This window comes from Larus michahellis, chromosome 12 (genome assembly GCF_964199755.1).
Source record: "Larus michahellis chromosome 12, bLarMic1.1, whole genome shotgun sequence".
Classification (NCBI taxonomy): Eukaryota; Metazoa; Chordata; class Aves; order Charadriiformes; family Laridae; genus Larus; species Larus michahellis.
The window spans coordinates 2568308-2591949 of record NC_133907.1 but is presented as its reverse complement, the minus strand read 5'-3'; the positions used below and the strand labels follow the sequence as shown (position 1 = coordinate 2591949).

Sequence of the window (23642 nt, the reverse complement as noted above, 5' to 3'; positions counted from 1 at the left end):
TGCCCCGTGGAGAGTCTTGGGTAGTAACTAATCTCCCTTTTCCAGCTCTGAAATAAGTTGAAAACACAGGTATGAACTCATCCTCCTCTGTGTTGAGGTGATGCTGACATCCAGCAGCAGTGCCGTGCCAGGTTCCATTCAGAGCGGCAGCGGCACAGCTTGCACCAGTTCAAGCTGGTGCCCTCAAACAGAAACCCCAGCTTGCTCCAGATGAGCCAGCAGTGTTTGCTGGAGTCGTGTCCCCAGTGCCAGCGTGCGGGGGTACGGCAAGCAGAGGCTGTTTGACCTTCCCCGGCCCTGGGAGCTGAGGCATTGCACGCAAATGTCTGCTGTCTTTTTTTTCTTTGCATTGCAGCGTCTACTCTGGTGAAGGATGGGGCCTACTGGGCAGAGTTAGTGGTATCGCATTTATACCTCCTAATGTGCCTAAATCAAATAATGCAAACATGAGGGTGTTTAATGTCGATGGTGCATACCTAGGATACCAGCTCCTGCTGTTTGGCTGCATCAATCTTTGTTACTCCAGGTGAGTTACCTTCTCCCTCAGCTTTTGTTGCCTTTGCCCTGTCTGAAGTGAGAAGAAAACGCAAAACCTGTGTATTGAGACTAGTTTTTGCCTTGACAGCTTGTAAGCAGAAGGTTCCAGTACTGGTCTTAGTCTATAATTCTGACAAGCGACGCCCAAGGCAGGGGGGCGAATGGCCGGTCGCTGCTCCCCGCCTTGCAGCCAAAGCCTGTGCCTGGTTGGTGACGGCAGCACAGCCTGCGTGGCACAGACCGTCTAGCAGAGGCCCCACGTACTCATGGTACCAGTGCTGCTGGTATTGGCCATTCAGCTTCGTGGACATGGGCAATGAGGTTATTTCCCACGTTCAAAAAACACTTTGAAAGGGATGAGGGAAGGAACCCTCCGTTTTTAACATTTTTTTCCCCCAAACTTTGCATCTAACCTCTTTACCAGCTGGCACTCTTCATACGACCCACAGTTCTCTCTTCATCTGGGAAAACATGTGCAGCACAATTAGAAAAGCTGTTGGGGAACAGCAAAAACTACAGCTTTATGGCTGGAATGTGTCTCTGCTGCTTCATTCAGTTTTGTGCATTTTTAAATATCAAGTTAAACCGCAGATTGGAGGTAACAGGGAAATTCCAAATGTGAATGTTTGTTCTGCTAAGTCCAACAGGTCCGTTGGGTTGCTGGGTCTCTGCCTCTTCCTCTCTCTGTATTCCTTGTGACTGACATGAGAGTTGTTGCCGATTCCTTTGGGGAGCCACTGGGTGTTGGACTGGGCATCCCCTTCACCTGGCAAAACACACGTGAAAACCAAAGGACATTTGCTGGTATGGGATATTTGTTGAGATGATCCTTCCTCTGGCGCCAGCTTGGCATTTGTAATGTTGCTGGGCTCTGTTGCTTGTTCCTAATTACACTTTTAATTCACTATGTATCATTTCTCATTAAAGAAACAGGACTTAATAGGAAAATGCCAATACTACCATCCTGTATGGCAGAGAAGATAGTCTCTCCATGAAGTCCACATACTAGAAATTGATAGTGGAGGGTCTTCAAGGCATGGTTTAGGTCTCATCAGTGCTGGGGAAATTGGCTCTATGTATGATAGTGTAATTAGCACTAACAGGAACCGTTTACGTTCATACTGGGTATTTGAGTGCGTGCCCCACCATCTCATGACTCCAGTTAAATCTAGATTGTAAGTAGAAAGATTTCCCATGCAAAACCAGAACAGAAGATTTGGATCAATCTGATTACAGGAAAGGAGAAGTCTGACCTTAGAGTCCCTAAATGTAAGTGATAAAAGTTACCGACAAAAGACCAGTTAGAAGGTAGAAGTTGTTTTCATAGTAGGAGCCCTGTGCTTGCCTGGGAGGGAGGTATATCTGTATCAGCGCCGTGTTTCCTGCAGGCAGCCGTGTTACCTACCAAACACAGCACGCAAGCTCCATTTTGTGCTGGTTTAGTCACGCTAATGAAATCAGAGCAATTCTCTGATCTAAGCGAACCTGCACCTTTCCAGCTGAACAGATGCACAATGAATGAAAACGCAATGGCAGGGGCAGGGCGGGCAGAGGCAAACTGCAGCCGTCAGCTGGTGTCCTGCCTTTCTGAGCTGGGTGAGATCTGCCTTTTGCCATGTTAGCTATGAGCTTTCTCCAGGACCTATTGTTTTCAGAGTTATTTGTGACATTAGCACCAGCTCTCAAGAATAGCAAGGAGAATGAAATCCCTTGAATGGAAACACAGTGGATGATTTAACTCGAGCAATCCTTCCTTATTCGCATGAATCATTCCTTCCCCTCCTTCAAAGAAATGTGCGTATTTGTGTTAGAAGTGCTAACTGCTTTGTTCTGAAATCTCTGAAGTTCCTTGCCACTGACAATTTCCACCTAGATTTGGGAAAATTGGATGTGATGTGGTGTTTGTGGAAGCCAGCAAGGGTCTGTCGTGACCCCATGCCCGAAGAATATTTGTGCACATGGCCACAGCGTACAGAAACAAACCGGGTGAAGTAATCTGTGGGAGAATGAACTTCCTGGTATTCAAAGAAGTTACAATGACAGAGTAGGAAAAATCCTGTTCTCTGAGTCAGGCTTGAGTCAGTCTCCCATTTGCAGTGCTGGATGCCTCCCACCTTTCAGACAAGAAGTAAAAGCATGTTCCGTCTGCGTCTCTCTAGCTTGCCCCACCGCTCTTTCACACTCCAGTGGGTGCATTACCTCCCATCATTGCACCGGTTTTCGTCCTGAGCACATTTGCTCATCCCCCTGCTGCCTCTGTGGCTTCAACTTGACACAGTGGCCGTCCTTCTCCTGCAGAGCTAAACAGCTACCATGTCTCACCCGAGAAGTAGCCGCACTTTTCTGGTGGGTGAACTGATCTCTGTTGACATGTCAGCTCGTTAAATCTGCAGGGCCCTTCTGGCTGAAGGGAGAGCTGTGTGGCATAAATTTAAAGCATGATTTAGTTATTAACATAAAAGCAGCTGTGTTCCTGTTTGATTTGTGCAAGGGAAAACATGTAGCTAATGATGACCAAGCCTGAAGCATGCCTAGGAGACAGCACGTATGTACGTTTTCAGTGCGCCTCAGAATAATACAGACTTCAGCCTTTAAAAGAAAGTATTTGGGTCCTTGCCAGGTAGACAGACAGTATGAATGAAACACCTGTTCTGGCTTTGGGAAGGTTTTGGAACCGTTTGATTACAGGGAAGGTACAGGCTGACCTTAAAGTGAATTGAATTCTCTGGTGTAGAGTAACATGTCCTGCTACATTACGAAACTTCTTGATCTCTTCGCGAAAATATCTGGAGCAGACAAAACACAGAGGCAAGCCTTCTTTTGTTTTTAACTAAAAGGTGCTGCCCGGGCATGGCAAATTGACCAGCTGTGTACCAAAACAGTCTTTTTCAAATCTGAATAAATGTTAAAGGGGGTACCTATAAAGGAAACAAAGATAAGACACATTAAAGTAATGTTACAGAGTTGGGGGGGGAAATAACTGTTAATTCCAGATGTCTCCTAATTCAGATCTTGAAGGAAACAAAGATAAGACACATTAAAGTAATTTTACAGAGGGGGAAAAATTACTGCTAATTCCAGATGTCTCTTAATTCAGATCTTGCTAATGCTCATTTGGTGCTTTTCAGTTTTAGGTTTTGCATTTTCACGTAATGTAATTCAATTCTGAAAAGACATAAAGGATGCGCTGTTTCCTAGAGTTGCTTCCTGTTGCATCACCTTATCAGTCTGGTCTGGTTTGTCCAGTTTTTAACTATTGCTGTTAACACTATAAAACAGCATGGGGATTATTTTAATAGAAGCAGAGCTGTGCCGGTTATAGCACTGCGGGGCAGAAGTTTATGGCCTGTAGGAGACAGCAGATGAGGTAGTGTGATCCTGGGCATTGGCTTTATGTGTTCATAAGACCCAGTCTGAGAAAGTGAGGCAGATCCTGGTCAAATTCCTCATGCCTTCCACAAAAGTCTTCAGTCATTTCTCACTGTAAATTCAAACCGTGCCCTCGCTCCCCACATGCAGAAGGGTTTAAAAAGCTGTAATTGAGCTGTCAGTTTGAAGAACAAACAGGGGAAATGTACTTTGGGTCTCTGTGGGCTGTTTGCGGAACTGTCTGTGTGTGCAAGTGTGCAGGGGTCTGTGTGACCGGGAGGGAACTCCTTTCTGTGCCTCCTTGCAAACTCAATGCAAGTCTCACTTGAAACCTGCTTATGTCTTTTTTATTTTGTTTTACAGTCTTCTCAGGTACAGCCTGTGAGGCTTGTAAAATTATAAAGCTGGAGATGTGCTTGAAGGATATTGATTGCTCTTCTGGCTCGTTGGTTCAACTCCAGCTCATGTGGAATTAGTTCTTAGCTTCTAGTAGCTGTTCTTGACACACTTGTGTCAAGATGTGACATGCTTATGAAAATGGGGATCTTGGTATAATGTTCTTAGGTCACCACTGAGCAAAGCTCAGGAAACGCGTTTCTTCACACCACTTGCAGAAGGGTAGTAGAAAAGTAATTAAATCTTCCGTAAGATAACATGTTCCTGACCCTATACAGTACAGGGTACAAGAGCCATATGCTCACTTATTTCTCTTGGCTCGGGCACTGCTTTTACTGATGGCTCTGGCTGTGGTGGTACCTCGCTAGGAAACGCTGCATGTGAAGGCAACTGTTCTTTTTCCATTGGCCACATGTTGGTTTTCCCAGAGTGAGGAGCGCTTCTTTCATTTCTCTATGTAATAGACAATGCAAAATCAGAGAATTTATTCACAGCAAGCAGAACGTGTCTGCATTGCCACTGAATTACTCGGCAGGCCTTGCTTCTGTCTGTGGGACACTTCCCTGCACTTCTGCAGTAAGTTAAAAGGGTCTGTGCAGATAGAAAAACTCCTGCTTGTAATTTGCTGAATCTTTGTTCAGATTTAGGAACTGGGTTCTCTCATCAAGGTAAGCTGTTGGGAGCCCAAACATTGAATTGTTCTCGGACCTTTTTTAAGCTCTTCTGTCCCTCTACACTCCCCAAAACATCTTCCTTGAAGAAAGAGCTTGTGGTTTCTGATGGCAGTTTCTGCCAAGATCCTCATGGTCCTGCAGTTTTTAGGGAGGCAAAAGTAAAATCTTCGGTGGCACTCAGATGCCCTTAACGGTTGCAGATGGACAGCAGCATGGCTGAAGTCATGTTGCTACATGGAGGTTCAGAGAAGATGGGAGGAGGATTGCTACAGGCTGGATTGTTTTCCACAGTTCTTTCTCCATTCACTGGTACTGGATCGGTTTTCAACAGAAAAGTCTCTTCTGCTGCAACACCTCCTATTTGAGAGTGTGTCACTACGACCAGTAACTCTGTGAAGCTGAGCTGAAAGCACCACTGCTAGGCTCAAGAAACTAGTAAAATTGAGAGAGGGATCAGAGCAGATAATAACACAAATGGTAAATGTCCAGGGCTGTTGAAACCCTGCGGGGGTTTTCACCTGAAATATTTGCTGTTGGTGGCTTTCGGATGAGATGTTGGACTAGACGGGACTTGTGTTCAGTCCAGATTAGCACATATGTCTGGTTTTCCCTAGTGTGGCTGACCAGAGATGGCATCAGGATACGAGTTCAAACTGTTAACCTCAACTTTTTGGTTAACCTCTAAATTGGATGTTTAGCTATGTTATCAACCCTCTGCCCCTTTCTTCCTGTGCTGGAAAAAAAACCTCAGAATCCTCTTTCTTTGAACCGTTCCGATGCTTCTTGGAAAACTTCAGATCCCCTCAGTATAGGTAGCCTAAGAATGTTTTCAGTCTTCAAACTGCCTTTGCGAAGTAGCTCGGCGGGTGACCAGAGCGCAGTTCAGGCTGCAGAAGGGTCATTTTTTCTGCATGGTGCTGCTGAGTCCGTGCCACGAAACCCACGTGTTAGCTGTGATTTCACTCGGGGTGGATTGTTCACTTTCCTTAATTGCATTTTGGAGGGGTGATTAATTACGTGCAACAACGTTACCACTAGAGGGATTACGGGTATTAGACCGCCGGAGTGTTTTGCCTTGTAACTTTCTTGTGGGGGTGGGAGAAAGTTATTTTCTTAATCTGTGGTCTGCTTTCCTTGTTAACTCTTTTTACATATTCACAGGTGTCATGGGGTATAAGCAGCTAATTAAATATGGCATTTGATAAAGTTTAAGGAAGCTTTAATTCCTGTCCTGTGGAGTATTGGTCTCCCATACACAAACATATTAGTTAACCATTACTGCAGAGCACAAGTATTTTCAAAGGTGGCTGTTCCAGTTTCCCCAGAGCAAGCTACCCATTTTCAAGCACAGTTTAAAGGGCAAAGACTGCCTGTTCTCTTTATAAGAATTTGTTTTAAAAGGTTATTTTAGCTTTTAAAGGAAATATTCATCTGCTGAGTGATAAGTTCTTACATTAAGTGGGGAAACCAGGGGAAAGATGTCCAAAGGGACGGACAAGCAGGAAGGGGTTAAAAGATGCCTGAAAGCCCTTTAGGAAGTCTTTCTGAGTGAATGGGCTTGGCGGCTCTGCTTCAGTGCTTCCTCGCCATGTGGAACCAGGCACCTCTCAGCGCCCTGATGTCATGCTAATGCGATCTCCGCACTGCGCAGTGCCAGGAGAGAAACAGCTGGCACTGGATGGCTCCCTGGGCCGTGATGGCATGTGGCCCTGCGCTCCTCCGCCTCCTGATGTTGGGACCCACCAGCTTTCCCAAGCAGCACCTGGCCGGAGGGCTGCGAGTGTCCGACCGCCTGCAGCACCGAGCGCTGCGGTGACCAGGGCTCCACTCTCACTCACCCTACGGTAATCTTACGATATATCGCTAGATGAAAAGGGATCTTTCAAAGGTCCTTGAAAGCGCTGAAACGAGTGTAATTGCATAGTGTGCCAGGGACGTGCATACGCAAATGCAGTCTGTGGAGCTATGTATCTGAACTACACACAACACAATGGGGTTTTTTTTAAAGAGCTTCTCATATTTAAGACAGTAACTTTTCCAAGAGTGCTGGTTCCTGCACGGCTCTTCATGAAAGAGAAACAAAGAGGACGATGTGAGGCAATGAGCAAATGCCCAGCAGCGGCTGGTGAAGACCTGGACACGCTTAAGAGCTTGTTTTGTTTCCTGTGGGGTTCAAATACTGTGCAATCCAGCTGCATGGAGTCGGACCCGATCTCTCTTGGTCTATTCTGTATCTTAGCTTAAAGAAACAGTATTGGCCAGTTCAGGCACAACATTTTGTGTTCAATTCTTGGATTTAAAAAAAATCTGTCTGTGCTAGAAAATCAAAGTAGTGTTCTGATGAGTTAATTTATGTATTGTTATATATAACTTCTGGTAACGTGTTCAGTTTCTTATCCCTAAAGTGTCTTCCCCCCCGTAGTACGTAAAGACCTGACAGTGTGTGTGTCCTTGTGAGTCCCAGCACAGAGGGACTGTTGGTGGGTCATGGAGGGATGGGGAGAAGGTCGGGTTATCGCTGAGCTGCTTTTCCCCCTTAGGTGAGAAAGCAAAGCTTTTCCTGAAATCCAGCCTTGCTGGGGAGAGTGGATTTTCACTGTCCAAACTTAATGAAAACCAACAGCAGGGGAGTAACGTGGGTTTTGTGGAGCCTTTTAGTGGTTTGTTAATTAGTAATAGAGTTTTTCCGTGAGATAAACTGATCTATTGGTTAATGGAGTTTAACGTACTAAACCACCAGCAAGCGACCAAGGCAGCGCAGCTACAATGGGCGCATTGTTCCCGGAGGATCCCGTCCCCCTTTTATTTGGGAAGGGGAGGGGGGAATCGCTTCACCCCACTTGGCTTCTCCTCCCCGAAGGCTGCGGGTGCCGGGGGGGTGCCGGGGGTTGCCGAGGGCCCCGGCGCTGAGCGAAGGGGTTAATGGCGGCGGGGCCGCGCAGGGGCGGGCGGCCCCTCCCCGCCGCGGCGGCAGAAGTAGCGCGGCGGCGGCAGCGCGGAGGGCAGTGCCGAGGCGGCGGGACGGGGGAGGCCGGTGCCGCTGCCCGCCCCCGCCGCTCCGGCAGCCTCCGTGAAGATGGCGAGGGCGGCGGAGCGGGGCGGTGCGCGGCTGGGGCTGCTGCTGCTGGGGCTCCTGGTGCTGCCCGCCGCCTCCCGCCCGCCCGCCTCCTTCCCCAGCGATGTGAACGGGCACAGCCTCCACCCGCCCTACTTCAACCTGGCCGAGGGCACCCGCATCTCCGCCACCGCCACCTGCGGCGAGGAGGCGGTGGGCGCCGGTAGCCGCCGCGCCGTGGAGGACCTCTACTGCAAGCTGGTCGGGGGGCCGGTGGCCGGGGGGGACCCCAACCAGACCATCCAGGTACGGCCGGCGGGGGGGTACCCGCACACGGGCAGTTTGCGGAGCCTCGCCGGGGTGGCAAAGCCGCCTCCCGGCCTGGTGGGGGGGATGGCAGAAAGGTCTGAGCCTTGCTTTGTGCTGCCCCGGCCATCCCTCCCTCATGCCACCCCCGTTTTCCAACCGTCGGTGGGAGTAGAGGCTGCGTCCGGTCTCGCCGGGGGCTGCGGAAGAGCGGGGCGGCTCAGAGCTGGCGGGGCGAGCGGCGTGCAGGGCCGCCGCTGCCCCCCGCGTTTTCCCCACTCTCAGCCGGAGCTGGTGTCCGCCAGCTGGCTGGGGGGCCGGTGGTGGGGTGCTGTGGGCGGGGGCAGAGGGCAGGCAGGGGTGGTCCCGGGGCATCCTCCTCTGCCCAAGCCCGGGGCCCGCCGGCGGGGGCCCGTCGGAAGCCCCCCGGGGCAGCGGGGCGGTGGGACGCACGTGCTCTCGCTCTCCCCGCCTTTCCCGAAGCGGCACACGTGAAACGCCGCTCGCTCGGTTCCCATGGCGTTATTTTTAAAGTTACCGTTTCTTTACGTTTACAAACTCCTGGGCAAACCAGCTCCTAAATTCCTCTGCCAGCCAGGGACTTATTATGATAAATGTGATAATATTTACCTTTATAAGTCTTAACTCCGCCGTTCCCTATGTGTTCAGTGGGGTATTGGGATGAGCAGAGGAGAAAGTTAAGAGGGTGAATTTTACAAGCCAATGTCAGGTGACTCATCTCAGGGGTCCCATTTTAAGCGGAGCAGAGGGAGCTTGCAGCCAGGAATGTAGATGGTAAAAACTGCTGTGCTGTTTAACAGCTATGGCTCTCTTGAAAAGAGGAAAGAACAGTTGTAAACGGGCTTGTAAAACACTAGTTTTAGTGGCAGGAACTCCAGACCCACTGCCCCCCTCAGGGCAGCCCAAGCTGGGAAGAGCAGCTCTGGTTTGAAATGCTTTGCAGCCTCAAGCCTTCGCAGAGCCGCCAGCGTGTGCTGCTTGTTGCTCGTGAGGGTCACGGTGCCAGTTCACCTGTTGCAGTGGAATGATGGAGTTGTCCGTGCTGTATGTAACAGTGAGGAAGAGCAAGGGATAACTGTCAGTTTCTCGGCTGGAGCCTTTTGGGCTGCCTTTGGTATAAGATGATCTCTGAAGCATTTTTCTCATTCTGTCCGCATTCTCCTGAGTTAGTGCTGTACAAGGAATTTTCTGGCTATTGTGTAGTTATGATGTGGAATTTTGCTCCATGTGGAGTAGAAATTGTTGAATTGTTACTGGGTGGCAAAAAGCTGACATCTCCTCCTCCGAGTTTTGCCACCTCTTGAAGTGATCTGTTTCACTTTACTGCACTGTAAGATAATGTAACTTGAAGAAGTTTTGCTTTAAGTACTAGTAGCAGAAGACTTATAGAGACCTCGATGTAGTAATTGTGCCTACAGTGAGGCAAAGGTGGTTAGGAAAGGTAAAGAAGTAGCTGCTACTACGTGCACTCGCAAACAAATGTGAACGATCTGCCGAGCAAAACTGGAAGGACAAGATTGCTTGGAAAAGCTGGCGATTGCGGGTATGCGCTTATTACTCTACATCTGTCCACCCGCCTTGCGGCCACGCTGTTAGCTTAGCATGACACACTGCGCTAAGGATGCTGGTGACTAAAATAAACCCTCCAGGCTTGTACCAGCTTTGCAGACAGTTGTAACTCATCCTTCAAGCTCAGCCCTTTCCTGGCACCGCAGGGTGTGCACATCCTCCTGGCTTCCCTGCTCCTCAGCTGCGGATTTCTGCAGTCGCCCCCTCCCATCCCCTCTGCAGCTCTGGCTCAGGGTCGCTTTGATCTGAGCACCACTTCCCAGGCCAGTGGTCTTTGGTCAGTCTGAAAGCTTTAGAAAAATCCTTTTGTGGTGGCTCCTTTCCATGACCACGGGCAGCACCTAAAAGGGAGGGGAGGAAACAGGAGGCGTGAGAGCAGAGGTCAGAGTTCCCAATTCATCCCCTGTAGGGGTTTCGGCACCACCTGGTGACTAAAGCAATGAGGGAGGCAGGAGGGAAGTGTTCAATTTGAGCAGACTGAAATGACAATAATGAACTCCACATGCATGTCCTCGCTGCCTCCGTGTCCCACCAGGTGGGTCCCTTTCCTTCTCTGTTCACCTGTTCCGTGCTGCTTGCGCACGGTGTGGCTGTGGCGTGAAGGGGTTTTTTTTGGTCAGGAATTCTGGAAGAATGTCTCTTGGGACCCTCCAAGAGATTTCCACATGCTGTGGTGGTGAGGGGATGTTTGTGTGACTGAAGACCTTGCATAAACCTTAATACAATCGTCTAGTCAATGAGTTCAGTCAGTTCTCTGTTTTCTGCTTGTTTTCATTTGACATTGTAGAAGACTTTCAGCAAAGGGAGATCATTGACTTTAAAATGTGATAGTCTTAAAATGTCGATAATCATTAAGCTTTCCGAAATAATGCTGTCCTAAAGACACTTGCAGGGATTTTGGCACAGCTTGTGGGAAGGCTCTCAACCTTTTCAAGGAGTCTCAAGGAGTTTCCTTTGCTTTATTCAGGGCTCTGACAGAAGACAGCATTTCTAACTGGGGGGACTTTTCAGTCTGCAGGGCTGGGATGCACAGCGATGCTGAGGTGTGCTGAAAGGGACTCACCGTGCAGGTTTGCTTCCCTTGTCCCACTCGCTAATCAGCGTGGGTAATCCTACCTTAATGATAAAGTCTTGAAGGTGCGGCAAAAGAGATACTATAGGTTTATTTTTCTGATCAAGCTTTACTGAAGAGGCTTATAGCTATCTGTCTTCCAAGACAGAGACAGCTCTGCAAAGGCATAGCCCTGTGCTCGTGTTCCCCATCCCACCCAGCTTCCTGGGGGCTGTTCCAGAGACCTGCCAAAGCTGGAGGGATTGTACGCCGCTCCGGCAGCGAGGCAGGGCTGTAGATGATTGCTTTATTTCAGGAGATTAGTTGTGTAACAATAAGGGAAGTTACTAGCATTAATTGAAGCAATTATAGACCTCAGAATTTAAAAATGTGAAACAAACCTCACTGATTTCAAATCAGTGCTGCTTTTGCTTTGTTGGCGTGTTGAATTGCAGTGCTGAGCTACACTTGCCTGAGTGAGCAGTGTTGGTGCTTACCAGAGGTCTTGTCCTCTCGCTCTTCCAGGTGTTGGTAAGAGATGAGGTCTGAAGCTGTTTCGTACCTGAATGTCTCTGAATTAAGTGGCTTTCTCTTTTGACATCCTGCAGTTGTCTGTGACCACCTGGCCTGGTTCTTCGTTATCCCATAGTGTCTCCTGTGCATGGTGCTGCGGGGCAGAGGGACCTGGCTCAGCCTGTGGCTCTCTGTGGTTTGGGTGGCAGTTGGTGGTGTACCTCTCTGTATGTGTCTCTTCTGTGTTAACATACATGATAGCATTGGACTCCAGTGGTTTAACTGCTGCTGAAGACATGTAGTTTTTAGAGGAAGCTGCTGTTGCCTGTAGAAAAGACACCTGGTGAGACAGCACCTGCTTAACTCCATATGAGCAGTTACTTGATCTGCCGGGACAGCCCCGCTAACAGCTTGCAAACGTGCACTTTCCTTGTCTGAAATATTACTTTTTGCTCCCCATTTCCTGCCCTCCTTACCTCATCCCCAGTGGCCCAGGCTGGGTCACGCTCCCTGTGGTTTTCTGATAAATTAGGTGAGGAGAGCTGAGCTGAGGTTGGGTCATGGCAGGGCCAGATAAAGCGGGACAAAGCCATCTGCTGTCCCCAGGCAAGCCATGCCAGCGGGGTGCGAGGCTGGTCTTTATGCTTAGGGGAAACTTCAAAGTTCCCATTGATGTGAGCGGGAACAGGATCAGGCCTTGCAGGTCTCTGGAAGCTGCCCTCCATTCAGACCTCCTCCTTATCTCTCTCTCTTTGCGGTTTGCTCTGATAGTGGCAGTGTTATGTTCTCTAAGCTGCCTTGCAACTCCTTGCGCTGCTGAAGTTTTCTTTGGTGTACCTTGGTGATGTCCATGCTTCTCCTGCTCTGGCAGTCTGGAGTCTCCACTAAGCCTGTGGGTCACAATTGCTTTTTAATTAAAATCCTCTGCTGATGTCAGAACTTCTCTCTTCCCTGGAGAGATCTGATGTGCTGTGCAGGAGCCCGGGTTGCTCTAAAATAGGAAAAGCTGGAAATGATTCTCATCAGGTTTAGGTCTGGCTCTAATGAAATAACTAATGAGCAACTGGTGCATCAGAGGGGCTAATTGCACTTTTAATGGGAAACTTAGTTCAGCTGTTGACATGTTACCAGCCCAGTGGCAGCTACTGCACGCAGGCTGCTCGGCAGTGGGGGGGGATAACAGCAGCATTACAAATGTGGCACAGCTGATCCAAATTTTCAGTCCCCTCTTACTAAACTTGAATTGACTGTTGCCCATCAGTGTGAACTTTGAGTTCAAAATGGTTTTCCCATCTGTGGCAAGAATTTAAAGTATGAAAGCACTTTGTTTTTGTTATTTATTCCCCATTTTGTAACTTTGCCTTGCTTCTCTCCCCGCCTGAGTGTTGTGTATTGTGCAGGAGAAATTTCCACACAACCTGTTGCACCGGTTCCTGTTAAAGGTTTGAGCTGAAGAGTTGGGTCAGTTTTACCTGGTCTGCTCTCCCTTCTCGCTCGGTGCGTGTTCCAACGAGCCTTGTCCTGACCTCTCTGTACAGCGGGAGCTCCCTCAATGGGCATCAGGGCTACCTGAATGCTTTCAGCTGCCCTTTTCTTTGGCCTTGTGCTTGCCCGTCTGCTATTTTCATATCTCTAGAGGAGTTAATTAAACGGTGTTCATGTTCAGGACAATTTGCCTTGCATAATTGCCTGCAAATAGCATAGCACATAGCTGTGGGGAAGAATGCTGTGAAATCTCAGTTTTCTTTGCACTGAGATTCCTTCCGAGTTTGGGGCATCTGGAAAATCACACGCTCTGTGGTGGCTCTGTCTTGCCTCAGTCCTTGTCGGGATGCAGATGGAGTAAGCAGGAAGGAGGTTGCCTGTCTTGAGATCATGTACCTGATACAATATTAGAGCTGGCTTCAGCCGGGACAGGCAAGGGCAGTTTGCTTGCCTGGGCATAACTGCGCCTTTAAAAGGAAAACTGCCTGTAACAGAGTTCCCTTCTAGGCTGTTTGTAGCAGCAATTCAAGTGACAGAACTGTGGCTGCACAAAAGAAATAACTTGCCAATTTTCAGGGCTATTTGCAGGTTTCCCTAAGAGTGGGTCAGATTCATTTGTGCATTAAATGGGAAAGAAAGAATTGCCCCGAACAGCTTAGGTCTTTGTCTGATCCTGCTCAGGAGGTGCTGTTAAAGTTGCAGAGCTGTTTTCTCTGGCAGTGTGTCCATGGAGCTGACAAAGCCACCCGCGCCACAAAAGCAAGGCAGAAAAGTGATTGCAGCTGGGTCCCTGGCCAGCTGACAGCGGGGACTGTCCCTTTCTGGCCTTGCATTGCAGCATCGCCAGCGAAAGGAACTTGGCTGCTAGACTATTCAGCTTGAAAATGTAGCTGAAAGGACTATACTTGTGAAATGAATAGGTTGACAAGAAACGGATTGCAGGGAGCTGGGCAGAAGAACTGCCAGTCTGGGTCCATAGGAGTGACTGAATGGTCCGGGTCAGGATCCCCGGGTGTCAGCAGGGGTGAGTGGCAGCCTCGGCAGAGGAGCTGGTGACCCTGGAGCTTGAGCTACTGCTCTCCATTGCAGCGTGGCTTCTCCCTCTGCCTACGCGTCTGCATCTGGCAACCAGGTCTCTGTGTCTGGGTCCCTTTGCCAACACTCGGTGCTTATCTGAAGTACAGAAGGGATGCTTCTTAGAGCAGTCCAAATTCTACACAGGTTTGTTGTTGTTGTGGAGTTTTTGAGCTTTTTCTTGTTCCTTTTTCCATCCATGCTATAAATTGTTGCAAAAAAAAAGTTTATATACTGATTTGTATTAGCAGGTGTACACCTTGTATTTTCTGAATTGTTGTGGTACCTGTCTGCTTTGTGCCATATTTTTCTGGCTACAGTTAAATGTTATTTTTGTACTTTCCCACAGGGCCAGTACTGCGACATCTGCTCCTCTGCAAACAGTAACAAGGCCCACCCCATAACAAATGCCATTGATGGGACAGAACGCTGGTGGCAGAGCCCCCCTCTCTCCCGGGGGCTGGAGTTCAACCAGGTCAACGTCACTTTGGACCTTGGACAGGTAACCCAAATCCTTCTTGGTTGTGTTGTAGATGATGCTGACAAGGACCTCCCCCTCTGCTTCTGAAGTCCTGCAGTTGTCCTTGCTGGCAGGGTGAGACAAAACCTGCTCATTTAATGACAGGGCAGGAGGCTGTGGTTAAAATATGGAAGGGAAAACCTCTTATCTGTCTGTTTGTTGTATTAATTGCAGTCTGCACTATTTGCGGTTATTATTTAGGTTCTCCCTTAAAGTCAAGTCACTCATGGAAACCTACCACACTATGCAGGTGCCATTCCCCTAAAGAGGGTACCTGCCTCTCGAAGGGGGCTGGTTAGCAAGGTTTCACTCTAGAACACAAAAATACAGTCCTAAGTTTTACAGCACAACCTTAAATTCCTTAACTGGTGTGTTTTAAAATCTAAAACCAGCAAGTCCTTGCTGAAGATCTTCCTATAAAAGACAAAGAATGACAGTGGGTGTGTTTGGTCTCTAATGCTGGCCAGTCAAAGGGAATTAACATTGTAATAGCGAGGGCTGCCAGCCCCCACCACCTCCTCTGCTGCTCCTATTCATCCACAAAAACATCCCTCTGGAAGTGGGTTATTCTCTTAGACTTTCCTCAGCTTAGAGGAAAGCAGCAGCAAAGATGTCCTGGCTGAAGCTGAAGAGGCAGGAAGGTATTATAAGCCTGAAGGGCTGTGGGATGTGGGTCTGTGTTCTGGGATGGGGCTGTTGCTCCACCTGTAGGATGGGGGAACTCCTCAGTCTTGGGCCCAGGGCAGGGGGTGCATGAGACCCCCCCTTCCTCTGCAGTGCTGTGCAGCCTCGTCTCTGGCAGCCAGTCCCCCTCATAATTGAGGATTTGGGGCATTTGCTTGGGAGTCTATGACAGTTTAGCAGTTAACTACTGAAGTGCCCCTGCCAACAGGTAGGGGTGGACTTTCGCCTCTTCTGCTGCACTTTCCTGACCTCTGCTACCAGCCCTGCAGCTCCACAGGCCAAGTTCGGGTCCTCCTTGGCTGGAAGGCTGTGGGATGGGGCAGTTGCGCAGCTGTGGACAGGTCACCTCTCACCTAGGAGATGTGGCTGCTGTGATTGCTCAGGCAGCCTTTCGGGGGCTGAGTGCGCTGCCCCTCTAGCTGGGCTTTTGCACTGAGTGCAGTGATTTCAAGCCTTGTCAGGGCACCAAAGCTTCGCACTGATCTTGTAGGTGGCTTCTTCAGCCTCTCTGGTGGAGTTAAGGCTCATTTATCACCGCTGTCTGTAAGGCCTCTGGCTCGAAATTTACAGCTATAGATACCTGGGACGTATTGATGACAATACCCTCTGTTAGATGCTCCAAACACACGTTTTAGTTCCCAGGATTGTCTCTGATCTGCTCCCTGCCCTGCTGTGGCACTTGCTTGGAGCCTCTCAAACACACTCCACAAATTTTTTCTCTCCCATGAGTTCCAGCTATCTAAAGCTGTGCTATACACAGCACCAGCAAATATCTCCTAACGCCCGGGGCACATCATGCATCGCATAATAGCTGTGTGGGCAAAGCCTCCCGGGGCCGCACACAGTGTGCTGATCCCGTTAGCCAACGTAGGTGGCATCTGCTGTGTCTCTTAGAAATGTCCCAGCTGGCAGGGGGGTGCTGAGTGGGTGGATGGCTTGCGCTCCCTCCTCTGACCAAGGGCCAGCCTGCAAGCGGCTTTCCGATGGCTCGCTGCTGCTCAGCAAAGGGATTTTCAAAGACCAGCTTTACTATGGAGCTTCTCCTCCTCTTTGTCATTCTCTGTGGCAACGTCCTGGCTTCAGGCCAGAATGACCCCAGCTGTGCTGTGTGCTCGCAGGCTGCTGCCTTTGGCTCACCTGGGGATTTGCAGTCTTCAGAGATGTGGTGCTGGCAGCCGGAGCTGGGAATAATTTGCTGGGGGGGCTGCAGTACTGCTCAAGCTACTATTGAAACTCTCCTGCCCTCCTCTCCCAAGCCTTTTCCAGTCAAAAAGATTCTATGAGTCTAATTTGTTCTCGGTACCCCGGGGGGGTGGGATTGCACCATCGGCTCTGCAGGGTTGGTGGCAGAACTTGCCCGCGTGCTGCTGGCTGCAGTTGCTTCCCCTGGTGGGGAGATTCGCTGGGCTCACGGATGCTCCTCTTCCCTCCCTTCGCAAAGTAAGCGGTTGCCCAGCCGGTCTCGACAGGAGCACAGACCTAAAGCTTCAGCCCATTTTTTGTGGCTTCCTCTTTATACATGCCCTTATTGTATGTAATTGCCCTAATAACCTGTTTATACTCCTGGTGAGAGTCAGTTCTTTGCCTTTCCCTCCTTTGTTTTGGTAGGTCGGGCAATAGAAACAAGATGAAATGTTACAATATCGCTAATTTCCTCCTTTTGAAGTTGAGGCTGGTTGAAAGGATGGAAGATAAAAAGAGAAGTTCTTGGACCCAGTAGGGTCTGCAGGGCGAGTGCCGGATCAGGCCGGCATACCTGGCAGCCAAAGGCTTTGCAAATTCCTTGGATACCTGTGAAACAGTGCAGGTAACACCCCCAAAGGCATGTCTGAGAGCAGGGCTTTTTTTGGCTGGCAAACAAGGCCTCTCCTTGCTCTCTGTAACCAATTAGGGAGCTCTTGGATCAATTAAGATTTAATTTAAGGGACAGACGGCTACTAAAAGCTATTGTCCCTTTGGGGGATCATGAGTGCCGGTGCTGATGGCATGGTGCTTTGGCGGGGGCACAGCAGGGGCTGGCGCAGGAGGCTACGGTGCCAGCCCCCTCCCTTAATGCTGTGCTTCCCTGCTGTCTTCATCCCTCTCCAGCTGTAAGGGCTTAATTACCAGCTGGAATCGGGTTTCTCCAGCATCTGGCAAGGCTGTGGCAACTGGGAGAGGGGCAGTTAATTAAGCAGCCTGTTGGTCTTTGCTTTCGCTGCCTGGGAGCTTGCTCTCCTCACAGGGATGTTAAAATCCTATGGGAAGGAGAGAGGGAGGAATATTCACAGCCAGGAAATAAGTTAAAGAACGGCTCAGGCTGGCCACCCAGTTGGTGCGAGTATATTAAACACTCACATCATGTCATCTTAGTGCCAGCAGTGGCCTAATCTTAACGGCTTCATCAGCAAGGCGGATCAGAGCTCCCACCCCAGCATGGGAAGAGATTGTGACTGATGATCTGCTGGGCTCGTCGAACCTGAGTTGCTCCTGTGTCTGTTCCTGCCGCCTTGGGGAGGAGTAATTTTTCTTTTCAGAATCGGTGGGGAGAAAAGCTGGAAGAGGAGGAATAGTCACTTGAGGGTTCCCGTGTCAGACCCGGGTCTGAGCGCCAGAAATGTGGCAAAGAGCTCCAAGGAGGAAAGTTAAATGGATTTTAGCAGCTGCTGGGGAGGGGAGTATGAAGAGGGAATTACTTTTTTTCTTGCTTTTAGTCATGACCTTGTGCTTCAAAGTTTAGCATATTTAGAATGAATGGTTGGGCCACTGTATGGATTTGCTGCGAAATACATCATGGCACCATGACGAACCACAGTTCAGGTTTTGCAGGGTGGAAGAACTGAAGGGTGCTGGGTGCTGGAAGGGCACCATTGTGTGTTCTGGTACTGCTGGACAATCTGGACTTGTCCCCAAAACTGGCCATCCTGCCTGGCTCGGAGGGCAAAGGCCCACGTTGTGACAGAGGCTCCTCAGCTTGCCCCATTGCTGCTTAGCTCCAAGCTCTTTCCTCTCCTGCCCAGAGCCTCCAGACCTGCTGGAAATGGGAAAGTGCCTCTGCCGCAAAGGGGCTGTGGAGGGAGCAGAGGGACAGGAGACCATGACTCACTGCCACCATGGGAATTGTCCCCTGTGATCCTGCAGTGATTAAGTGCTGCAGTGGGTGGAGGGGAGGAAAGGGTGTGATGGAGGATTCTTTTTTTTTTTTTTTTTTTTTTTTCCTCCCCCCCAAGAAGGTCATTTGAGTCAGAGCTGACAAAAATCAGGAGGCTTAAAGAAACATGAATGGCTGGCGCCCTGCCAGGGCCTGACATCTTCCTTGCATGAAGGTGAACCCAGGCCAGCCCTTCCCAGAGATGTTTATGGATAGTTGGTGCTTTATGATAAACTCTGTGGAGAGGAATGCTCGCAGTCATGCAAGAGCAGGAGCTTCATGCCAGTGCTTGCTCGAGGTTAATTACTGCAGTGAGAAGGTGGCTGGATAGCATCCCCCGTCTCTTCCCCACCCCCGGAGTCTGCTGGCCCCGGTGACACTGGAGAACAGCAGAATTTCAGGCTGAAGCTTTGCAGGGAGTTTTGATTTACACCCCAAAGGTATTTAATTCAGCAGTACTGCACAGAGGGCACGCAGCCTCCCCTAAACGCCCGTCACTGGCAAGAAACATCTATGTCCATTCACCTCTGCCACCAGGGAAAGACCAGAAACCTCCTCCTTTGGAGAGCTCTGGCTGTTACTGCTTAAAATGCAGGTCCTTTTAGGGCTAAAAAAGAAAAGGGAAAAAAGAAAAAAAAAAAAGAGTTGCATTCATTGGTAACTCATGAAGACGGAAAGAAAATGAAAAGCATTGTGAGCTGAGTGCCCAGGCCACTCTGAAGGTGTGTTTTGTAGTCACTCTAAGATGTGTCTAGGCACAGGAGTAGATCAATAGCTTACCAGGTGCCTTGAGAAGCACCTCTTGAGTTTTCTAGTAATTACAACGGGATCTGCCAAAGTTACCATTTTTTCTGGCCTCTGTTGCGCTGATTGACTTAAGCTTGCCAGGCTCTTCTAGCTCCAAAGTAAAGGTGTTCATTGACACAACACACACTCCACACACACACAACTCCAGCCCTTGGCCAACAGGCTGCTGTTCTTTCAGTGTGAAACTTCTCTCAAGAGGAGGTGGGTGTTTTTCCCGTGGTACATTTCCAGGGCATAAACCTCCTTCCTTTCCCTCTTCCACTGCAAACGTGGCCCCTCAGAACTGGCTTTGCACAACAGTTAGACGTGCAGGACGCTTTCAGGTTCTGGGTACGTGGCTGAATGCCTGACTTGCATGAACAAGTCAATCCTCTTCGTGCAAACTGATTTCTTGTTAATGAATATTAAATTCCTGTTCATCATTGGTAGATCTGGGCTGGGTTCCGTAGGTGAAAATGCCACCTGGCCTAATGCTGAAGAAACACCACTGATTCAGAGCCTAGTACCCTGTGTGTCGCGGTGCTCTGAAATTTTCTTTCACCTCAGTTTCTAGCCTCCCATTTATTTTCATTTAATTGAAATAGTAACGTAAGCTGCTGGTGGAGATCTTCAGCAGCCCTCTTTGAAAGGCAGCTGGAAGGAAAGCCTCATGAACTGATGGGCTGGGGCTTACCTCCCTGTCCCCAGCAAAAGCCTTCAGCACACAGATGAATCTGATGTTTATTCTCTGGCTTAACTAATTTAAAAAAAAAAACCTTCTTGATGAGAAAATTCATGAAATCCCAAGAGAAAGCTCGTGGTTATTCTTGAATGGAGATGTTCTGGTGGCTGCTTTCCCTAAGCCTGAGATGGGATATGGGTGATGGGAATTTTCAGCTGAAAACCTCTCCCTTCTTTCACGTTCTTCCTTTTGCACCTTCGTTTCAGTTGTAAGAGCTCTTACCTGCCTCCGGGTGATGTAGCTGCTGCCTACATTGCCCTCCGAGGCATCCTGTTCGTTCTTGCTACCCACAGGGGGAGGCTTGGAACAAGTCTCTGCCTTTCCTTCCCTTTGGGGATGTTTTCTGCATCCTTTTCCCCAGCACACATCCCTGGGAACTGCACAGCCTGGGGCCACAGGCTGCCTTATCTGCCTGGCATGTTTTTCATGTTTTTCATTGCAAGAATGGGTGAAGATTGAAGATTTTTTTTTTTTGTACTTAGTTTTTACCTTTTCTTAATTTCTCATCCTGTAAGGTCTACTTGGTCTTAGCTGTGCTGGGGCACCACTGTGGGAAAGGGGTAGGAGGGCTTAGTGACATTTATTGTGAGCTTTTGCACCTTAAGTAGGGGGCTGTGGCGTAAAATCTCTAACAAAGACATTCTTTCTCCAAATTGTTTGCTGGCTCTTGGAGGAAAAGCAGTATTAAAAATAAAGCACGTTAAGCAGGCTGAGCAGAAATCCTTTTTGCTTTCAACAGCTGAGCCTACAGTCTCTTCTCCTGTGTAGAGTCCTCTGCAATTGCCATAAAATCCTCCAAAAGTAGATCAAGATCTCTATTTGTTCGTTTACAGGCTTCAGAATCTTAGTTCCCCCATGCGAAATAGCCTGTGGCTCCCCTTTAACTACGGAGCCTGTTCAGTGCTGCTGTATTTTAACATGACTGTCAAGTGGAAGCGGGTGCATATTTGTAATGCTTCTCTGGGAAAAGCAGAAAAGGTGTGACTGTGAGAGTGCACAGCAATGGGAGCTGGCGCTGAGCCCAGGTGGATGGATCTTCTCTGATATATTTTCCCCTTTACTGTTTGAAATAACTTAGCTTGCGAAGGCTGTTCTGTTTTCTTCAAAGTTGCAGTTCCCCTGACCCGGACCAACAGCTGCTTTTTTTTTTTTTGTGTGTGTGTGCTGATAAGGGGAGCTTTTTGCCTTTGCTTGGCCTTTCTCAACCTTTCTGTGCTTTCTGCCAGCTCCCACCAGATTCCCACTCAGGTGAGCGGGAAGGGAGTGCCTGATTGTTAATCAAGTGGGGATCTGTCTCCTCTGGCAGCAAGAGCAGACCCATCCTCTCCTTTTCAGACTGCCTTGCCAAGTCGGGTGCCAAGTTCTCCTTTCCAGAATCCACAACAGCCAAGGCTGAGATTTCTTTCCTCTTTGTTAGTGCTGGTGGTGGTTGCTGGAAGGGAAAAGATGTGCAGAATATCACTTTAGGTAAATCATGGATGACATGTGAATTTTAATTATATGTTATGTTTACTTATGTCATGAACCAGTACTGCTTAAAATCAGTTTTCTAGGACTGCAGTGAGTAGATGGTATTTCACTTACAATGTTTGATTCCCAAAAGACCTGCCATGCCTCACGTCTCCCAGGCTGTGAGCCCAGAGAAGAGCAGGCTCCCAGGGGAGCAGGATGCTCTGGGCACATCACTCAGCATCGTGGCACCTTTGTGGCCTCCGGGGAGGGTGTTTCCATCTGTCCTTTGCTTCTTGTACAAATGACCCTTGTGCTTCCACGGCTTAATCTTCCCAGAGGCTGCGCTTGCTCTGCCTAGACCTGAACCAGCTCCGGAGAATTCAGGTGTTAAAATAAGCCTCAGCCTCCCCCCGCAGAACAGCTCCAGGTAACAACTGATGAAAGGATAATTACTCTGTTTCTAAAAAGCGCGTGCAAGATTTCCACTGTAATTTCTCCTTCAATATTGTTGCCTATTTTTAATTTTGGTGTGATGAGAAATGAGGAGGCTGATGGTGAGGTCTCCTGCCGTGGAGCTCCCTCTCCCCGCCAGGCTGCCAGCTCCTGCTCCGCTCCCAGGGATTCTTCAAAGATTAGGAGACAGCCTCAGGGCGAGCAGGAGCTGGGGAGAGGTCCGGTGAGCTTCGAGCTGGCGTATAGGGGCTTTAGTTCGTAATGAATAGCTGGAAGGCAAGCCTTGTAATTTCTTGCTGTTCTCCTGGAAAGTGTCTGCTTGGCTGGGCTGGTAACAGGGAGCGTGCCTTGAGTCGGTGTGAATGTGTGCAGATAGGCGTGCTCCAGGGGTCAGCTTTGTCCGGCCTGCTCGTTGGTGTACCTGGCAAGTCAAAACAGACAAGAACTGTCTAGGTCAGGCCTCTGTTTACTGGAGAGTTGTGTTTTCCTACTCAGACAGATGTTACAGGGAGCGTTTTGTGAAGGTCAGTACACCCAGTGGAACCAGAGAGGTTCACAGCTCTGACATGAAGCGTGCTGGCACCTGAGTAGGTGGGTTAGTGTCTTCTCCACTTTAGTTTGTCCCATCTCCAAAAGGGGAATACTGCATCTATCGTCATCATTTTGTGTGTGCAGGCTGGATCCTGCCCAGCACCAGACCAACAAGCACAAAGTGGCTTACAGAAGAGAATTTCTTGAGTTAAGCCTCCAGGAGAGCTCTTGGCTTGGCCCTGTGCAGCTCTTCTCTCTGTCCATTGTCTTCCTCCAGCAAGTGTCAGCATCCCCTACCGCTGCGGGGGGTGTGTGGCTGTCCACGAACTCGTGCCTTGAACGCACATGCGAGTGCACGCTGCTGAAGGGGAGGGCTGTGAGCCTGGAGGTGCCGCCAGCCCTGCTCTTCCTGTGACCCAGGCGTGGGCTGGCAGACATGCTCATCCTGTGCTGTTGCACAGTTGGTTCAGTTCTTGACGCTCATCCTTATCGCGATGAGAACCCCCTCAAGTGGGCTGTTCCTGCTTCCCGGGGCAGGTTTCTGGGAGCTGTACTTGCCCTCCGCAGCTCCGGCACAGCTATGTCCTGGCTCAGATCCACCGGGCTGGCAGGGAGGATGCTAAATACACTTCTGATCATCTGCCTAGTCAGCTTCTCGGCTCTTTCAAGCCTGCTCTAGCCCCCCGCACCTTTCTTTTGATGCTTTACCAAGCCTGTCTCAGCCCTGCTTTCATCTCTGCCTTATCCTTTTATTATAGTCATAAATGTGGGCCTCCAGGCTGTGCCCAACCTTGATCCTCAGCCGTTTCCTGTTTTCTGGATTCAGTGCTCTTCAAATTCCAGACCTTCCCTCCTATGCATGATGCCAAGCAGTGCAAGAAATAGTACATTGCCTCCCATTTGATATAAAATAAAAGGGAGACCAGTAGGAAGACACAAGGTGAGAGGTGCGTGCCTGGTTTGATGGGTCAGAAGAGTCTTTCTAAATGGCTTGTGAATAGAGTCAAGGTCAGTGTCAGCTAATTAGGGGAATGCGGCCTATTCACACGGTCCTGATAACTGAGTTTTTGCTTCTGGAGGTGTGCTGAGGGGATGGTTACAGGGGAGAGATTGGAACAGGGCTTTGTCATACTGGGAGGTCCAGGGAGGAGGACAAGGGCTTGAGAGTGGCAGATAGATGACTCTGCACAAGGTGAGGATGGCATATGGCATACTGGTTTGGGGCTTGGTCACCAGAGACTCTGACAAGGATGGGAGAAATAATGTTATTTTGTGCTCCGTAGAAGGTTATGTG

The 23642-nt window shown here is 49.3% G+C and overlaps 1 protein-coding gene across 3 annotated transcripts in view; it reads left to right on the top strand.

Moving 5' to 3' along the window:
- The first annotated feature begins 7973 nt into the window (after positions 1 to 7973).
- The window catches only part of LAMA5 (laminin subunit alpha 5), a 93743-nt gene continuing 78074 nt past the window's right edge, over positions 7974 to 23642 (top strand). For all 3 annotated transcript variants that reach the window (XM_074604897.1, XM_074604896.1, XM_074604895.1), the window contains exons 1-2: positions 7974 to 8337; positions 14400 to 14552. In XM_074604897.1, the coding sequence (XP_074460998.1) occupies positions 8053 to 8337; positions 14400 to 14552 (438 nt within the window). In that variant the 5' untranslated portion in view covers positions 7974 to 8052. The remainder of the gene's footprint in view (positions 8338 to 14399; positions 14553 to 23642) is intronic.